The 18,052-nt window shown below is 63.1% G+C and overlaps 3 protein-coding genes across 3 annotated transcripts; 1 reads left to right on the top strand and 2 right to left on the bottom strand.

Moving 5' to 3' along the window:
- Window positions 1-295: 295 nt before the first annotated feature.
- Window positions 296-3,556, top strand: LOC137145842 (major histocompatibility complex class I-related gene protein-like). The gene is made up of 5 exons (XM_067536783.1): window positions 296-506; window positions 1,192-1,488; window positions 2,511-2,789; window positions 3,249-3,365; window positions 3,546-3,556. The coding sequence occupies exons 1-5, from the start codon at window positions 311-313 to the stop codon at window positions 3,554-3,556; spliced, it is 900 nt and encodes a 299-aa protein (XP_067392884.1). The 5' UTR covers window positions 296-310.
- Window positions 3,557-7,608: 4,052 nt separating this feature from the next.
- LOC137145839 (HLA class II histocompatibility antigen, DM beta chain-like) lies at window positions 7,609-12,185 on the bottom strand. The gene is made up of 6 exons (XM_067536780.1): window positions 11,422-12,185; window positions 10,302-10,583; window positions 9,687-9,971; window positions 9,301-9,417; window positions 8,936-8,971; window positions 7,609-8,691 (listed from the first exon to the last, which is right to left on the bottom strand). The coding sequence occupies exons 1-6, from the start codon at window positions 11,471-11,473 to the stop codon at window positions 8,681-8,683; spliced, it is 783 nt and encodes a 260-aa protein (XP_067392881.1). The 5' UTR covers window positions 11,474-12,185; the 3' UTR covers window positions 7,609-8,680.
- A 1,204-nt stretch (window positions 12,186-13,389) lies between these two features.
- Window positions 13,390-17,710, bottom strand: LOC137145836 (class II histocompatibility antigen, M alpha chain-like). Its single transcript, XM_067536776.1, has 6 exons — window positions 17,660-17,710; window positions 16,878-17,079; window positions 15,223-15,483; window positions 14,427-14,708; window positions 14,121-14,249; window positions 13,390-13,753 (listed from the first exon to the last, which is right to left on the bottom strand). Exons 1-6 carry the CDS (start codon window positions 17,708-17,710, stop codon window positions 13,749-13,751), a joined length of 930 nt encoding a protein of 309 aa, XP_067392877.1. The 3' UTR covers window positions 13,390-13,748.
- Window positions 17,711-18,052: the final 342 nt, after the last annotated feature.

Below are 18,052 nucleotides of genomic sequence, written 5' to 3'. Positions count from 1 at the left end.
CTGGAGGGGGAAGACCCCCCGACCCAGCCCAGGGTCCATGGCCTTGGGTGTCGCCTTGGGGCGGTGCTGGGGGCAGCAGTGGCTGGTGGTGAGTAGAGATAGGTGAAGGGGATCAGGCACAAGCAGCTCTGTGGGGGGGGGAGGGGTGACAGACAAGGGAAAACCAGCTAGAAACCTTTTCCCAGGCCTGCTTGTTCCTGTGCCAGGGGCTCTGCCGCTTACCTCGCCTCTGTCTGCGGCTGCAGGCTCCCACCGCTGGGCTGTGCTGGTCCGAGCCATCACCAGCGAGGACGGGTCCCACGGGTACGCCATGATGGGGCGGCTGGATGACTTGAAAATGATGGATTACAGCACGGCCAGCCGGGCCGTGAAGCCCACCCAGGCGTGGATGGCGGAGGCCGTGGGCGCGACGTATTTCCAGGAAAAGACCCAGGATTTCCTGCAGCACGAGAAAAATTCTAAAGTGGCAACGGGCCACTGGATGCGTCTGAACAATCACACGCGTGGTGAGTGTTCCTCCCCCTCCGGACATGGGGATCGCAGTCGCCTCTGGAAATCGCATCCTACGGCTGCCCGGGGGGAGTCTCTGCAAGGGTCACACACACTCTTGTCCCACTACCTAGACTTGTGCAACACACAGGGGAAACTGAGGCACACACCGTATTCAGATGAAACAGCCAGAAAATTCCCGCTTCGTCACACCCGCTAAGGCCTGCTGCACTGGCTGGGCTGTGAGGGGGCAGGGCACATTTGTAAAAGAGACACTGCAGCCGCACCGGGGTGCTGGGCTGGATGCAGAGATCAGGGGGTCCTGGGTTATGCAGGAGCTGGGAATGGCCCCGTCTGGCCTTGAACTCTGCGACTCTGCGTAACGTTCAGGCCGTGCTTTGCTGGCTCGGGCATTGGCTGGAGGAGGGCGTGGAGATCAGGAAAGGGCTGGCGGCAGCTCCCACCATCTGGGGTGTCTCTCAGGGCCGCAGCTCTTGGAGTCCTGGGAGCACGGGATGAGCTAATGTGAGTTTCTGGCCCTCGCAGGCAGAGCAGAAGAGCCCCAAAATGTGAGCCCGAACGGTGCAAAACCCGCCCCTGGTAATAAACAGAACCCGGGTAGCACGCTCTGTGATCTGGGGGGCCGAGGGTCTTGGAGCACTTGTGTCAGCTGACCTACGTCTGTTCCTCTTTTCCCACCAGGGATCCACGTGATGCAGGTCCACGTGGGCTGCACCGTGGACGGGGACACCCCCGTGGGGGGGACGTTCCAGTATGCCTACGACGGGGACGACTTCCTCAGCTTTGACGCCGAGCGGTTCACGTGGGTGGCGGCCGTGCAGCCGGCCTGGGTCCAGAAGCACCTGTGGGACGCTGGTCAGGACTGGTGGGACACCAGTGTAAACTGGAGCCACTTCGCCCGGTGGTACCTGCAGCACGAGTGTCTGGAGACCCTGCGGAGCCTGGTGCGGGTGGGGAAGGAGACCCTGGAGCGGCAGGGTGAGGTCGCGCTGTGGGGCGGAGGGGCTCGGCGGGTCCCACCTCGGCTCTAACTCAGATTCTTTGCAGGCAGGAGAGAGCCCGAGATTTTCCCTAGGTCTGATGCTCCACAGCAGCTCTCGGAGCGATGGGCTCTGGCTGTGACCCCAGGGATCGCTGCGACCCTGGCTGGCAAACCCGCAGCGCCGAGCTGACGGCAGAGCGTCCCAAGGGCACCCCTGGGCGCAGCAGGCAGCAAGGTGCACGGCCGCCGTTCTCAGAGCTGCCGAGGGAGACTCGAACTCAGGGCCCACGACTGCCGCTCATGCGCAGCACGTCCCCTGGAGGGGCCCAAGTGCCACAAACCCCCTGGCCTCAGCCTGGCCACCGTCCTGCTGCACGTGCCCATCTCACTCTCTGGTGCCTCCGTTTAGCACAACCGGGCTGGGGCTCCCAGTGCCCCCCATAACGGTTTCAGTCTGGCTTCCCCAAGGGGCAGCGGGGGCTGGGGGCGAGCTGGCATCTGTCCCGCGGGCTGGGCTGGGTCTGGGGAGGGCACAGGCAGGGTGCCCAGAAGACATTAGAAGCACTGGAAAATGCTGGTGTCACGTGGTATTTTGGGGGGTCTTTGTGTGAGGAATCCCCTCAAACGCCCTCCGGTTTGCACCACCCACCCCAGCCCGAGACCCACCGGGGCTCAGCAGGGTTCCAGCCGCTCTGAGTTGGCAGGTGGATTTGGGGGCACTGAGGAAAACCAGCGACTCTCAGCCTGGCCTGTCAAGGCTGCTCCCAGCCCGCTGCGATGGAGGCGCTCGCTGGCCAGGGTCTCTCCCCACGGCCACCCCAGCTGGGTGTCCTGCCAGGCCTGCGGTGGGCAAGGCTTGGGGAGGGGCAGGGGTGCCCGACCTGGTCCAGGGGGGCACGCCGTGGCTGGGATACGATGGCACCAGCAGGATTAGCTGGCCATGGCTGGGCCTGTATCTCCTGCCTGCCACATGGTCACAGCCCTGGCATGTGGCTCACATGCTGTGTCTCTCCCCTAGTGCCCCCCGTGGTCTCGGTTTCCTGCAGAGACACCCCCAGCGGCTCTGTCACCCTCTCCTGCCGCGTCAGTGGCTTTTACCCACGTCCCATCCACGTCTCCTGGGTGCGGGATGGAGAAGACATCCTGGTGGAGACAGACTCCAGTGGGATCCTGCCCAATGCCGATGGCACCTACTACACGCAGTCATCCCTGGAGATCTCCCCGCAGCAGGAGGACAGGCACTGCTATGCCTGCCGGGTGGAGCACAGCAGCCTGCCAGAGCCCACACTCGCCTGGGGTAAGGGGGGGGGTGACTGGCAGGGCCCGGGGGTGGGGGCACAGCCCTGTGGGGATCACAGAGATGGGGTGAGGCCCTGCAGCAGACGGGTCAATATCCCTGCCCATCGTCAGTGTGAACTGTGCTAGTCTGGGTATTCGTGTGACCCACAGAAATGGCCAATCCCTCAGTGAATCTCATTACATTCCTGGCTGTGGTGATATCCTGTGGCGGTGAGTTCCACAGGCTGATGTTACAAGGGAAGGGACTGATGGCTCTGTGGCGGGCAGTGCCTGGCAGAACGCCCGCCCTTCATGACCAATCCCCGTCCACCTCCCAGCTTGGCCTTTCCCCTCTCCTGGAGGCCAGGTCTCTGTAGGGGTGTTTGGGAGACGTTCAAGGCAAAGGCCTGTGGCTGCCCCAGGAGGAAGGCCCCAGCGGGTGCTCCCCTCGGTGACCTGTGCCCTTCTCCATCCACAGCCCCTGGGAAGAAGGGGCCCCTGTCCCCTGGGGTCCTGGCCACCATTGTCCTGGCCATGCTGGTTCTGGCTGGAGCCGTAGGGGCCAGAGTCATCCTGTGGAGAAGAAAATCAGTAGGTAGGAGCTGGTCCCCGTGGAGCTGGGATGTGGGGGGGTCTGGGGAGTGGGGTGGCCAAGACAGCCCAAGGGGGAATGGCTCCTGCCACTGCCCCCAAGGAGATGTCCATGGCCATGGGGTAGGGCCAATCACCATAGCCCGGCCCTGCTGGGGGCAGAGTGTGCTCTGTCGTTGGCCAGGTGCCATGTGACCTGCTGGGGGGGCACTGGGTCAGGCTGGTCTGGGTGAGATGCAGTGGGGGTCACGGGGAGCCCTGTGTCTGGGGAAGGTGGGGTCACCCTGCTCCCCTGCACTGATCCTCGTTCTCTGCTTGTGTTTTAGGCCCCCCCAAACCCAGCTACACTCCGGCAGCCAGTGAGTAAACCCTGGGCACGGGGCCCAGACACCCCAGTGCACTATGGGTGCGGGGGTGTAGGTCCCAGCACTGTGATGTAGGCCTGAACCAGAGCAGGCCCAGACCATGGATACGTATTTGGAGCTTAAGGGTCAAATCCTCACACTGAGAAAGAACAAAAATAGATGGGGATGTTCCGGACACACTGAATGTTTGTTCATGCCAGCCCAGGCTCCGCTATGATAACTGACCGCTCCTATATATGAGTGTGAACAGCCTGCCTAAACCGTTTGTGATTTAACGTGTGTGAGACATTGGGGCCCTGCCAGTAAACACCGGCCAGTGACTGCTTGGGAACACCCACTTGTGACGATTTACAAGGGGAGGAAAGTGCCCAGTGCGTGTCAGGAATGTGGCTGCTGTGTGAATCATGGGGCAACGAGAGGGCAAGTGAGATTTCTTGTCTTTTCATTTAGTATAGTTACTGTTGATAGAATTGGTGTAAGGATTTTATGATGTTAGTGAGTGAGTATACAATGGGGTGCCAATGTAATGGGATACAGAGGTAATGATTTTTAGAAAGTAGGAATCAGGAGTGAATGCAGTTTGAGTCAGGGAAGTAATTGCTGAGATAATGGGTCTTCAAGGGCAGGAGGGAGAGAAGATGCTCTTGTTTAAAGAACTTTTACAACCCAGATGGCCGAAGATCAAGATAACCCCAGAAAACAGGGGAGTTAACACCCACGGACGGACGGGAACAAAGTGTGAAACAGGAGTGAAGGGATGATGAGAACGCTGTCACACGTGCGATACCAAACGTCATTGATGATTACATCAAAGAAGGAGGCAGGATCCATAGACCCAAATGGGGATGGATAAGTATAAAAATGGGGTGAAGAAATCTAGACTTTGGGCTCATTCTGCAAAACCCCAAGGAGCATCGTGTCACGACCGACAGAGCCCGGCTCCACCCTCGTGTCTGAATCACCTGGCCAGTGATTTCAGCTTGGGCAACGCAGGGACTGGTAATTATACCCCTCCTGCAGAACTGTGTGTGTGTGTGTGTGTGTGTGTGTGTGTGTGTGTGTGTGTGTGTGTGTGTGTGTGTGTGTGTGTGTGTGTGTGTGTGTGTGTGTGTGTGTGTGTGTGTGTGTGTGTGTGTGCAATTGCTTTTTAAAATGTTTTTTCTTTTTTTGTATTCATAATGAACGCGGCATACTGCCTTATCCCCTGAATAAGATCCTGCTGTTTATTTTATAAGTGTAACGGGGGGGGAGTCCTCACGAGGGGAGAAGGGACCCCAGCATTGACTGGTTGCAGGCACCGATTCCCCTCCCCCATGGAGCCACGCTGGGCTGCATGAGTTCCCCATGTCACCCCAACGGCACGTTACTGGCTGGACCAGCCGTCTGGGAGCTGCCGGAGTGTGAGGAAAAGCCAGAGCCGTCAGGGGCACACACGACCCCTCCCCCCCCCCGCCCCGCCAGGCCAGGGTGACAGGCTGCGTTTGGGGTTCGATCCCCGTGTCCGTTGCCAGCCGGGGGCAGGTGACTCCCCAGCACAGGTCATCTCTCTCCCCACCCCAGCTGGTCAGGCACAGACCAGCCGCCTCGCTGGCCAGGGAGATGTCTGGCTGGGATCCCCCCCAGATGACTTTCTTCTCTCCACAGCAGTGACTGGAGAAGATTCTGGCTCAGGGGCAGATCCCCAGGGTCTGAGCACAGACAGACCCTGCCCAGCTGCTGTCCCCTGACTCCCCCCTGCTTTTGGGGACAATCGTCACAGTAATTTCCTCCTCTGGGTGTCGGGGCCCCAGGCTCCTGCATTGCGGGTTTGCGTTCTCGCCTGCAGCGAGTTGATTCCAAGTCACCGGTCGCAGGAGCCTTCTCCAGCCAGGGCTTCACCTCCGCTTCTCTCCTGGGCGTTTCTGTATCAATCTACATCCTTCTGTGGCCATCACCGTAGTGTCCAGGCACCTCCCAGGCATGTAAGAACTGAAGCTTGGTGTGGGCCTGGGCGTCTGTACACGTGTGAGAGTGAAGAGCTGGCCCCGGAGATGCCGGGCGAGGCGGTGGGGTGTGAACGCAGTGAGGTTAGCGCTTGGTCTCACTTCATGGGGCAGAGAGTTCCACAGGCCCTGGGGAAGGGGGGGGTGTCTCCCAGCGTAAGTCACACGACTCCCCCTGCTGGTCGACAGGGGCATGGTTCTAGGGGAGCAGGGCTGTGAATGTCCGTGGGCTCTGCTGATGGGGCCGGGTACGGGGGGAACCGTCGCACCTGCTGGTACTGCTGCCGCAGCCTCTCTCCGGACACGGGGCTTGGCCCCGCAGGCAAAGAGAGGTGCCCTGCTCCACTCTGCCCCTCGCCCAATGTGGGGCTGAACTCTGGGCGCTCGTCCGGCCAGGCACGGACAGGGGTGACCGGCGCCTGCCTCCACGACGAGGTACAGGGGCCCCCCGCTTTGCTGCCGGATGTTACAATCTGGGGCAGATGCCTCTGCTGGTCGGGAGAGCTCGTCAGCATGGAGAGCTCGTCAGCGCGCCTGCCCTCTGCCCACCAGCATCACCCGAGACAGGTGAAAGCCTAAAGAGTCAATAAAGGCGGGACTCAAGGGATTGCCTCACTGCGGGGGACCCATCTAGCCCAGTCTCTGGGCGCCACCACAGTCAGCGCCAGCTGCATGAGCAGCAGAGGCATTGTTAATCATAATAAATGGGCCGACCCATCCCCAGGGGCACTAACCCCCTCCCCCATCAAGTAGCCACCTACTTATGCCCTGGAGCATGGGGACTTGTATTCCTCGCAGCCCAGAGTGATGCTCAGCGAGCTCTTGGCCTCACCAGCACCCCAGCTGGCACCTGGGAAGCGCTAGGTGCCGGCGACAAGGGGATAGTGCACTGAACTGGCACTCAGGACATCCGGGTGCTATTCCCAGCTTGGCCAGCAGGGTCACCTTGGGCCAGCCGCATCCCTGCCCCGTGCCTCAGTTTCCCCATCTGTGCCATGGGGGATGAGCTACCCTCCTTTGCAAAGGGACGAGGGCAACGTACGAGCTGGGGCTCCTTGTGGAGGCGTGATGCTGGTTTACGCAGCAGGGCCTGTGTTGGCAAAGCAGGATCTCGCCAGCAATGGGGGGGCTGCACGGTCCTGGCAGCGGCGGTCTCGTGCCCCTGTAGCGGCGTCCCCGCCTGTACCCGCGCCAGCTGGGACCCGTGCCATGGGGGGGCACCCCCAGCTCAGAGCGGGGCCTCCAGCGCCCGGGTTTTGTCCGATAAAGCTGCTGGGAACTGAAGCTCTTCGGAGTCCTGGATTTTTGGGGTGACGTCGCTGCAGGGCCGCCCCAGCGGGAAAATGCAAACACCCCGTTCACGCCGCCGGGGGGGCCGGTCCGGGGCAGGGGACCTTACCGGGGACGCTGGCAGCGTGTCTCAGCCTTGGCGGTACCAGGGACCGGGCTGCAGCCTGCCTAAGCTGTGCCAGGGCGATCTCGGGGACCGGGGCCGGTCTGGGGACCGGTCCTTGAAAAACTCTTCGCTAGTGGCCCCGTCTCTGCGCAGCCCATCAGCCGCTGTCTGTGCCCCACCATCTGGAGCCCCACAGCCAGAGCGTGCAGGGAGGGGCTGCAAACACGCTCCTTACCGGGGCTGGGGGCGCTGGGAGCCCAGACCCCTGGGTTCTCTCCCCGGCTCAGGCATGGGGGTCTAGTGGGTCAGAGCGGGGGGGGGGGAGCGGGGCTGGGAGCCAGGACTCCTGGGTTCGATATCGGGGGGGCGGGGGATCTAGTGCTACATTCCTAGCCCCCTCTCCAAATTCCCCCCCCCCATGTGGGGGGCATGGCAGCTGCCCACAGAGCCGTCCGTACTGCACCAGCGAGGATCTTTATTCGGGGGGGGGGGGGGGGTTTACAGATCACACCAGCCATCCTGTCCACGCACCCCACACGTGCTCGGCCCCCCCCCGATCGGGCACCCGCTCCCCTGACAGGAGATCTGCTGCCAGACTGGGGGTGGGGGGGCTAAGGGGAGGGTGTGAGAATTTTCTGCCTGCCGGGGGGGGGAGGGGAGTTGGCCCCAGGCTTGGCGGGGGGGGGGGCAGGGGTGTAATGGGGATCATGTGATGTCTCAGGTGGGTATCCTGGTCTTAGGTGACCCCTGGTGGGGTGAGTGGGATTGTATGGGGGGGGCAGGGGCTAGAAGTCGTGGGGAATCGGGCCCACCCCCTGTGCTGAGGGAGCAGGTGAGGGCAGGGGTCGGATCAGGTTATTATATCCCTGTATTGACCGCTGGTCTGTAGAGGATGGAGGGGGCAGCGTCTGTGGGGGTGGGGGGCTATACTGGGGGTCCTCTATCCCTTTATGGGCCCTCGTATACACAGCGGGGGGCAGTCCTGGGGGGCTCAGGGACTCTAAGTCGGGTGGGAGTAGGGATGTGGGGGCCTGTAATCTGGTCTGTATCTCCATCTATGGGCCACAGCGTACACAGCCAGGTGTGCAAGGCGTGTGTGTGCGCGTGGTTGGGGGGGGGGGCTGCATAGACTCAGGCTCTGAGTGGGGGAGATGGTGAGAACGGGGGAGGGGGCCTGTATTCAGGTCATTATATCTCTGTATTGGCCCGCTGGTCTATACAGACTAGACAGGCTGATTTGGGCTGGGGCCTGAGGTCAGTTATCAGGCCATTGTGTCGTTATTTTGTCCTACGTGATCAGGGACTCTGAGCCGGGGAAGGGGAGGGCTCTATAGCCGTGTATAGGCCCCAGGATATACAGCCGTGGGGGGAGGTGCTGGTCCATACGGGCTCCATGGGGGGATCTGGTCCGAGCCGTCCTCGCTGGGGTGCCCAGCTGGTCCTGAGCCACGCCCCTCGGTCACACGGATCCCGACTCCGGGGGTGGGGCGGCGAAGCTGTGTGTGACGGTGAGGATGAGCCGGGGTCCTCCACGGGGCGGGGGGATTGGCGCGGCTAGTCGCGGAGCCCAGGGGCGTTAGGTGCTGCCTGCAGGGTAAACACAGCGAGGGAGGCGTGAGTGAGCCGGACCGGACAGAGAGAGAGACAGACGTGACGGAGCGGCGGACGGACGGATGGAGAGACAGAGACAGCGGGAGAAGCGGATGGAGGGATGGACGGAGGGAGGGGGGTCCATGAGGGGACAGACGGATGAAGGGACAGCGGGAGGGGTGTGGGGCGGGATGGAGGGGGGATGTGGGACAGGACACACAGCCAGACAGACAGCTGTTACCTCCGGGATAGTTGTGCCCTAGGAGGGGAGAATAACCTGGAAAGGGGAAGGAAACAGTTAGTCAGAGGAGACCCTGCCCCCGCACGTACCCTGCCCCCGCGCGTACCCTGCCCCCGCCATGTACCCTGCCCCCTGCACGTACCCTGCCCAGCCAGCAGGGGCGCTAGGTAGGCACCTCACACACACACACAACACACACACACCTGGCTCCCGGGACGCGCACCTCACGTTGTCCCTGGGTGCCCATCTCTTTCAGGAACCCTGGGGACATCCCCCACATTGGGGGATTGGGTTGGGGGGCTCGGGACCCTAGGATCGAGGGACATGTGGCCCCCGCCCCCCATGCCAGGCCCCCCACTCCTTACCCGGGGCGGGCGCGCGGTACCAGTAGACCATGCCGGTGATGAGGAAGATCAGGCCCAGGCTCAGCACCACGACGGCCACGCTGACCTTGACCGTCAGCCCTGGGGACAGGCCGGGCCCTGGGGGGGCATCAGAGGGGAGTTAAAGGGGCTGGACTGGGGAGCCCCCCACAGTCCCCCTGCACCTGCAGCCGGAGCCCTACCCAGACACCCCACCCCCCAGATCTCCTTCACCCCAGGCTCTCACCCCCAGACCCCTGCCCCAGACCACTGACCCCCAGCACCCCTTCTCCTCCCCTGCACCCCCTCCTGCTGCCCCCCAACCACCCTGAACTGCCACTGCATGAGCTCCCCCCCCCCCCCCGGTTCCCCGGCCCACCCGGACTCACGCCACTCCTCCAGGTAGTCCTGGGGCAGGCTGGGGTGCTGCACGCGGCAGGCGTAGGTGTCCCCGGGCTGGGGGGTGACGAGCAGGGTGACGTGGGTCTGGTAGGTCCAGTCGCCGTTGGCCAGCGCCGCCGTCAGGTTGTCCTGCCGGGGGTCCACGAGGCGCCCGTCGTGCCACCAGCTGACCCGCACGGCCGCCGGGTAGAAGCCCCAGACGTGGCAGGTCAGACGCACGGCGCCCGCGGGGTTCGCCAGGGCGGTGGAGACAATGCGGACGTGAGGGCGCGCTGCCAGCGGGGGGGGGCAGGGGGTCAGTGTATGGACCGGTTCCTGGTACCCCCACCTGCCCCCCCCACTGGGAACAGACCCACAGGCCCCCCAGCCCCGTATCCCCCCATCAACCCCAGGGCTCCTCCCAGCCGGGGATTCCCCCCTACGGCCCCTCCCAGCCCCGTATCCCCCCATCAACCCCACAGCCCTTCCCAACCCAAGATCCTGCCCCCCATCAGCCCCATGGCCCCTCCCAGCCTGGTATACCCCCCATCTGACCTATGGGCCCCCCAGCCTGCTCTCCCTAGCCCAGCCCGGTGCCAGGGGCCCCGCAGCCCCCCACTCACTCATCCTTTGCGCCGTCTGGCCCCACAGCCGCTGGCCCTGGCTCTGGCAGGCCTGGCGCCCCCCCGCCATGCGCTGGAGCCAGCCGGGGTCCCGGTTGAGGAAGGTGGTCATGTTCTGGGCCACCTTGTTGAGCAGGCCCATGTCACAGGCCTCGAAGAGCCGGTCCTGCTCGTTGTAACACACCAGCGGGTTCTTGTTGAAGACCAAGGAGAAGCCGAACCAGAGCACGGAGCCGTTGGCCGCCAGGGGGCACTCGCTGGCCAGGTGCATCAGGAACCCGCCTGCGGGTAGCGGGGCGTCAGGAGGGGACTCGGGGCAGGGGCGGGGCGGGCGGGACATGGGGGGCCGGGAATATGGGGACAGGGAGGGTGGGACAGTGGCCATCGGGGGGCAGGAGTGGGGTGACGGAGGGCTGGCTCAGGGAGGGCAGGACGTCGGCGTGATGGGGACAAATGGGACCTGGTTCCACACTAGGCCAGGCCCCAGGGTGTAGACCAGGGAATGTGGGGGTTAAACCCCAACCAGGTGGTTCCTCTGTGACTGCGGAGCCCTGCTTTGGGCGTATGTGCTGGGAATAATGGGGGTTAAACTCCCATCCAGACACAGCCACAGCCCCCTAGGTTATAAACTGGGATTATACCCCTGTCCACACACAGCCATAGCCCCCAGGGTTATAGGCTGGGGTTAAACCCCCATCCACACACAGACACAGCCCCCCAGGGTTATAGGTTGGGGTTAGACCCCCATCAACACACAGACACAGCCCCCCAAGGTTAGATACTGGGGTATACCCCCATCCACATACAGATACAACCCCCTCGCCCAGGGTTATAGGCTGGGGTTAGACCCCCACCCACACACAGACACAGCCCGCTAGAGATATAGACGAGGGTTACAGCCCATCCACACACAAACGCTGCCCGCTAAGGATTATTCATGGGGGTTAAGCCCTACCCTGACATTTCCAGCATGGTGCTGACCCCTGGGGTGCAGCGCTTGGGAACGTGGTGGTCAGACCCATCGAGGCTGGTCCCTGAAGCAGGGAACCCCAGGGAGGTGTTGAAGGGGGCAGAGACCTATGGCTCCCCCAAGGCCCGTGTGACTGACGGGGGCCCTCACCTGCTGCGTGGTGGCTCAGAGCCAGGGACAGCAGCCACAGCACCAGCTTCATGGCGGCCCCTCTCGGTCCAGGGTGGTTCTGCGCTTCGGGATCCCCGGCTCGGTACCGGAGGGCAGGTCTCAGCTCGCTGGGTCTCAGCTTCCTAAAGCCAACTTTCCAGCTCCGGGGCTGTGCTGGGGCCGCCCGCCCCGGGGATCCGGCTGGACGATCGCTTGGGATCCTACCCTCCGCTGGCTCTGCTGTGGGATCCCGGCTCCACGGGGGGCAGGGGAGATCCCAGGTGCTCCGGGAGAAGGTCGCTGTGGATGCTGGGCTGCGGATTGCTCTGCTTCAGGATCCCAGGCGCTTCGGGGTGATCCGGTAATGGGGATCCCTGGCGTGGTGGGGGGGCCCTGGGATCTCAGGGGCTGTTGCAGGAGATCTCTCTCTCGCAGGGATCCCTGGGTCTGTGAGTGGATCCCTGCGTCCCGGGAGCAGAGTTCTTTCTGGGCTTTCTGGGGCTGTTGCAGCAGATTTCTCGCTGGGATCCCTGGGATCTGCAGGGGGATCTCTGGATCCCTGGGTCTGTTGCAGGATCCCCTGGGTCCCGGGAGCAGAGTTCTCTCTGGGATCCCTGGGTCTGTTGCAGCAGATCTTTCTGGGATCCCTGGTTCTGGGGGTGCAGTTTTCTCTGGATCCCTGGATCTGGGGGTGCAGCTCTCTCCCTGGATCCCGGGCTCTGCAGGGGGCTCTGGGTCCCAGGGGCTGGGGGTGCAAACCGCTCCCGGCTCCGGACCCCGCAGGCAAGGTCCCGGTGTCCCGAGCCCCGCGCCTGGTGCCGGACCCCCCCGCCCCGCCCGCCCGGGAGCCAATGGCAGCCGGCGCCGCCGCCGGCGTCATCAGTCGCTGGGTGGAGAGGGCTGAGCCCGGAGCCTGAGCGGCAGATGTGTCCTGCGCCGCGCCCAGCCCGCCGCCCATCACCGCAGCCTCGGGGCGGGCCGCGCTCTGTGCTGGGCTGATCTCCCCGGGCCTCCCGTGCATGGGGCTCTGCGAGTGACACCCCCCCCGCATTCCAGGTGGGGAAACTGAGGCACGGCGCGGCCATGGGGCACGGTGCCAGACGTGTGGCTGAGGGCTTGGCTATGGGGGTGGGAAGCGTGACGGGGGCGGCGGGGTGGATCCTGGCGAGGGGGCGGTTCTGGATAGCTGGGGGAGGGGATCCTGGCAGAGGGGGTAGCTGGGGGGAAGGGAGGCTGCCCTAGCCAGGACAGGGGTGCCCCCCCCCGTGTGTCCCAACCTGGGGATTTCACTTCCCCCGTGGGCCAGACTGGCCCAGGCGTGGCTGAAACCCCCTTTCTGCTGCTTCCCCTATTCTGGGCCCAGCTTCCCCTTGGCCCGGTGCCGGCTGCATTGCAACACCCCCCCACACACACATCTCCCCTAGCCCGCCCCCCACGCCATGGGGAAGTGGAGCCCGGCACTTCACAGGCCTCTGGCTGGGCCTGGCCCCAGGATCTCCGCGCCCGTCCCGGCTGCGAGGGGACCTGAAACCAGCTGGGCTCAAGGGCGGAGGAAGTGACCGGGCTGGAGACACTTTCACTTCCTCGCTGACGGAGACGCAGGATTGATTAGCCAGAGGGGTCTGGCCGGCTCAGGGGAGGCGGGGAACCGGACACGGGGCCTCGCCCTGCCAGGGGCGCTGGTCCCAATCCAGCCCAGGGTTGGGGGCACTGGGTGGCTCAGGGGATGGGGAATGGGGTTCTGATCCGTGTAATGAATTAGGTGGGTCTCAGCCCAGATCCTAGCGGGGCAGGTGCCCCCGGCATGGGCAGTGACCGGCCCCTTTGCCAGCAGCCTTGGCTGAGGGCTGGACTGGCCACAGCGTGTGAGCTCCCCTCTCACCCCCCCTCCTGTCCTGCAGGGACCCTGCTGGGGATGTGGGGCGTGGAGGGGGGGGGGACAGAGGAGATAGGCAGGACAGCTCCAGAAAATAGGCCTTTATTGGCAGGAGGCAGGATAAGGCACCGATACGCCGGGGCGACCCCTCACACGGGCTGGGGGTCGGAGTCTGCTCCTGGCACGCAGCACTGCTGGTGTTCTGTAGGGGGCAGAGCGCTGCCTTCCCGCCCCCCATGGAGATGCTGTCACTGCAGCACAACGCCGGGTTCCCACGGATGTGTCGTGTGTGGTGAGTGCGTCCGGTCTCAGCTCCCAGCTGACTGCGGCTGGTCCAGGAGCTGCCTTTCCCACGGTTCCCAAGGGCGGTGGGGGGCTGGAATGGGGGAGAGGCTCAGGGAACATGGGGCATCTCCTCCTAGTGCTTTGGGCGTTTCCAGCCACTCGGGGTTCACTCTGGGGGTGAAAACACAGAAAAAGGAGATTCAGTGGTTGGGACAGAAGCCAGAATCCTGGCTCCCAGCCCCCCCTGCTCTTACCCACCAGACCCCACACCCCTCCCAGAGCCAGGGAGAGAACCCAGGAGTCCTGGCTGTCAGCCCCCCCTGCTCTCACCCACCAGACCCCACGCCCCTCCCAGAGCCAGGGAGAGAACCCAGGAGTCCTGGCTGTCAACCCCCCTGTGCTATCCCACTACACCCTCCCACCCCTCCCAGAGCCAGGGAGAGAACCCAGGAGTCCTGGCTCCCAACCCCTCCTCCACCCGCCATCTCACAGGACCCCCCCATCTCCAGCTAGGACAGCACCCAGGAGCCGGGCATACCTGTGGTCATGGGCCGGCGGGCTTTGATGAGCAGGACGGTCCCCGTGGCCATGAAGAAGACGCCCAGGGCGATGGCCAGGCCGCACAGCACGGTCTCCAGCAGCTCTGACGGGACCGGGTTCTGGGGCACTAGAGACATGGCGGGTGGGGGGGGGGGAGAAAATACAGGGTGAGGCCAGGGCTGTGAGGGAGGTCAGGGGGCTCCCGGCAGCGGGGCAGGTGGTATGGGGAGGGGGGCGGGGGGGAATTGGGTATAAAGGGAATCCAGGTTGGAGGGGCTGGCATCAGGTCCGGGGGGCCTCTCACCCCAGTAGGCCACGGTGGAGAAGCTGTCCCCGGGCCGCGTGACGGTGCAGGTGTAGACGTCCCCCTCCTGCGGGGTGAACTGCAGGTAGGAGAAGAGCAGGAAGCCCAGGTCGGCGGTGGGGTAGGGGCTGGTGGTGCTGACGCCCTGGCTCACCGGCTCCCCGTGGTGCTGCCAGGACACGGACACCGAGGCCGGGAAGAGGTTGCCCACCTGGCAGATGAGGGTGTTGGGTTCCCCCAGCTCCAGGGGCTGGGCCGTGAACACGTTGGCCATGGGGGTGCCTGCAGGGGGAGGAGAGACGGTGAGGGGGGGGTCTGCGGGGGAAGGGGGCTCAGCGACCATGGGGGATGGAGCACGGGGGGTATGTGGGTGGGGGCCGCAAGAGAGAGGGGGCTGGGGCACTGGGAGGCCGCAAGTGCTGGGGGGCCTGGGGAGGGAGGCTGGGGGGGCCAGGATACCACAGGAAGGGGTACAGGCACCTGTGCAGGGGGTGCTGTGGGGTCCGGGGAGGGGCAGTATCAGTGATCCCTGGTGCCGGGGGGCCCCGGGGAGGGGCAGTATCAGTGAGTGATCCCTGGCGCTGGGGGGCCCCGGGGAGGGGCAGTATCAGTGATCCCTGGCGCTGGGGGGCTGCGGGGAAGGGCAGTATCAGTGATCCCTGGCGCCGGGGAGCCCCGGGGAGGGGAGTATCAGTGATCCCTGGTGCTGGGGGGCTGCGGGCACCAGGGGGCCACGGGGAGGGGCAGTATCAGTGATCCCTGGCGCTGGGGGGCCGCGGGTGCCGGGGGCCGGTACCTTTGGCCTCGGGCAGGACGCCCTCGCACATCGTGCTGAGTATCTGGCGCAGGTGCTGGCACAGCTGGGAGTCATTGCGGATCTGCCCCACGCTCTCCTGGGCGCCCAGCCAGGGCTGGAAGTCGGGCAGCCGGGGCTCCCAGCGCGCCCCCGGGAAGTCGAACCAGAAGAGCTGGTCCCCGTCGAAGGTGTCGGCCAGGCCCAGCGTGGGGCGGTCCGGCTCGCAGAACAGCACCCGGGACAGCAGGTGGGCCGGGGGCTCTGGGGGGGAGAGAGAGAGAGACTGACCCGCGTCAGCAAGGGGATGCACACGCACCCCCTGCACAAGCACCCCCTGCACACGCACCCTCCGCACACACAACACGCACCCCTGCACACGCACCCCCTGCACATGCACACGCTGCACACACAACCCCCCACCTCTCCCTGCACACACACACCCCCTGCACACATACAGTCACACATGCGCACACAGCCACCCCCCATTTTCTGGGCACACACAATTTCACACACACTCCTCATGCACACACACACTCTATTCACACAACCACCATATACACACAGTCTCACACACACACAGAGGCACATCCACATTCCTTACACACACATTGTCCGTTCACACTCACACGACAGCCACTGACACACGCAGTCGCCAGTCACACCCAGCCCCCCACCACATAGTGTTCCCATACACACATCCACAGTGACACTATTCCTCACACACAGCACACATTACAACCCGGATGTAAACACACTCTTCCCATACACACTCACCCTGTACACAGCCACAATCTCCCCTACACAATCCCTGTGCACACGCAATTCCCTCTGCCTATATTAAATGCCCTATATATACACAAAGTCTGTGTGCACACATAACGACAAAACACACCATGCCCCCAACACTCTATGCCTACACAATCACACACAACCAACCCCAAGCCCACACTTTGCACTCCCGAGTGCACAATCACACACACACAAATCTACCCCCCACATCACACTCCCATGTACATGGTTACACACACTGCAATACCCATGAACACATCTGACACACACCTGCTCCACTGAATAACACTACTACACATCCCATCACTGTGCATACACAATCCCCCATACATGATACAACACCCCCTACACATAAACACCCCACCCCCTGTACATACCGTCACTGCCCACGCACACACACTGACAGAGCACGGGTAGCTCCCTCACACACACAGTACAACAGGACACACACTCACACAACCCTCCCTACACACACACACGCAGACATGGCTAACTCCTGGGGAGCTCTCACTCTCTCACATGCACACAGAGTATAACACACCCTATTTGCACACAATCTCCAGGCATGCACAATTCCACACACACACAGCCCCTGACACACACTCACACCCCCCCCATACACACACACACAGTCCCCAGGGGCACACACAGTCAAGCATTCTTGGACACACAATCCCTGTAGGTGCACACAAGCAGACAATTCCCATATGCACACACACAATCCCCGTGTGCAATGCACACAATCCCCGTGCAAACATGCACTGCCGTGCAATGGTACGCACACACACACACTGGCCGTGCAATGGTACACGCGCACGCACACACACGCACACGGTCTGTGACGCCCGTGTCAGGGCAGCTCCTACCCTCTGTCCTGGCTGCGGCTGCCGCCCCCCCAGCAGCACCAGGGCCAGCACCTTCCCCCAGCACCCGGGCGCCTCCATCCCTGCCCGGCTGCGCTCTGCTCCCATCCCGGGGCGCCGGGGCATCCCCGGCCTGCTGCTGGCCAATCCCAGAGCGCCCCGCCACCTCCTGGCCAATGACTGGGCCCTGCCACCGCCGCGTCACCTGTTACCGGGGAGACGCTCCCAGCGGAGGGCCCGGTGGCAATGATAGGCAGCCGGGATACCAAGAGCAGGGGAGACGTGGGAGGGGCGAGGCCAGGAGGGGCCCTTGTGACCATCTGGTCTGACTCCTCTATAGCCCAGACCAGAGCCCTGCTCCGGATTCACTCCTGTGTTACAGCCCAGGCCAGAGCCCTGCTCCGGATTCACTCCAGTGTTACAGCCCAGGCCAGAGCCCTGCTCCGGATTCACCCCTAGAACCGGAGCAGATCTCTTCAGGGATGTCCACTCAGCAAAACAAAACCCATGGCCGTGCAGAGCCGGGATCTGCAGACTGGGGATTGCTGTTTTCCCTAGGAATTGAAATCACAGGGGCATTCGAATTCATAGAGGGGTGAGGGGTGAGATCATGAGGGCGAAGGTGGGCCGTATGTTTTCACCATTCGGCGCTAACTCTCGGCCTCGCGTTTTAAACGTGATAAAACACCAGTGACCAGCGGCCTTGGAACTGATGATGATGGAGTGTTGTTTTAAATCAGGAGGTGAAATGATCAGATCGGCCAATGTGGCTGAAAGCAACGCACCGACGCTGTCGGACCAAACGCAGCAGCGGGAGGCAGCTCCTCTTCGTTCATACTGTTCAGACTGCTCTGCTTGTCCAGGTACAAGCTGTTTATCAGCTCTGTGCGTTGAATCGTGTATTCATGTTTCAATTTCAATTCAAATTTACAACCAAAAACTCAATGGAATTTTTTTCCAACTAGAAAAGTTTGAAACCAACTAGATCTAGCTAGAAAATGGAGCCTCGTCACGGAACGGGTGGTTTTTACAGAGCGATCCAGGGCACTTGATAAACTGGGCACAAGCAAATGTGTGTTTTAATATCGCCAACTAGAACGTTACACCTCTAGGGACAAAGGATGTAGGCCATATTTACGGGGAAGGGGAGGCTGTGTCCTGGGAAGCAGGGACTCTGA

Source organism: Emydura macquarii, unplaced genomic scaffold, assembly GCF_026122565.2.
Source record: "Emydura macquarii macquarii isolate MOO-44397 ecotype Brisbane River unplaced genomic scaffold, CSIRO-AGI_Emac_v2 contig_3661, whole genome shotgun sequence".
Classification (NCBI taxonomy): Eukaryota; Metazoa; Chordata; order Testudines; family Chelidae; genus Emydura; species Emydura macquarii.
This window is presented reverse-complemented; position numbering and strand designations above follow the sequence as displayed.

Excerpts from the sequence above, each read along its gene's own strand:
- LOC137145842 (XM_067536783.1), top strand. The coding sequence starts at position 311 with ATGATGGGGCGGCTGGATGACTTGAAAATGATGGATTACAGCACGGCC. Across the intron at positions 507-1,191 it reads TCTGAACAATCACACGCGTG|GGATCCACGTGATGCAGGTC; the intron begins GTGAGTGTTCCT and ends TTTTCCCACCAG. Across the intron at positions 2,790-3,248 it reads AGAGCCCACACTCGCCTGGG|CCCCTGGGAAGAAGGGGCCC; the intron begins GTAAGGGGGGGG and ends CTCCATCCACAG.
- LOC137145839 (XM_067536780.1), bottom strand. The coding sequence starts at position 11,473 with ATGAAGCTGGTGCTGTGGCTGCTGTCCCTGGCTCTGAGCCACCACGCA. Across the intron at positions 10,584-11,421 it reads TCTGAGCCACCACGCAGCAG|GCGGGTTCCTGATGCACCTG; the intron begins GTGAGGGCCCCC and ends CGCTACCCGCAG. Across the intron at positions 9,972-10,301 it reads CCAGACGGCGCAAAGGATGA|CGCGCCCTCACGTCCGCATT; the intron begins GTGAGTGGGGGG and ends CCCCGCTGGCAG.
- LOC137145836 (XM_067536776.1), bottom strand. The coding sequence starts at position 17,710 with ATGAACGAAGAGGAGCTGCCTCCCGCTGCTGCGTTTGGTCCGACAGCG. Across the intron at positions 17,080-17,659 it reads CGTTTGGTCCGACAGCGTCG|GTGACGCGGCGGTGGCAGGG; the intron begins GTGCGTTGCTTT and ends CCCCGGTAACAG. Across the intron at positions 14,709-15,222 it reads CGTCCTGCCCGAGGCCAAAG|GCACCCCCATGGCCAACGTG; the intron begins GTACCGGCCCCC and ends CTCCCCCTGCAG.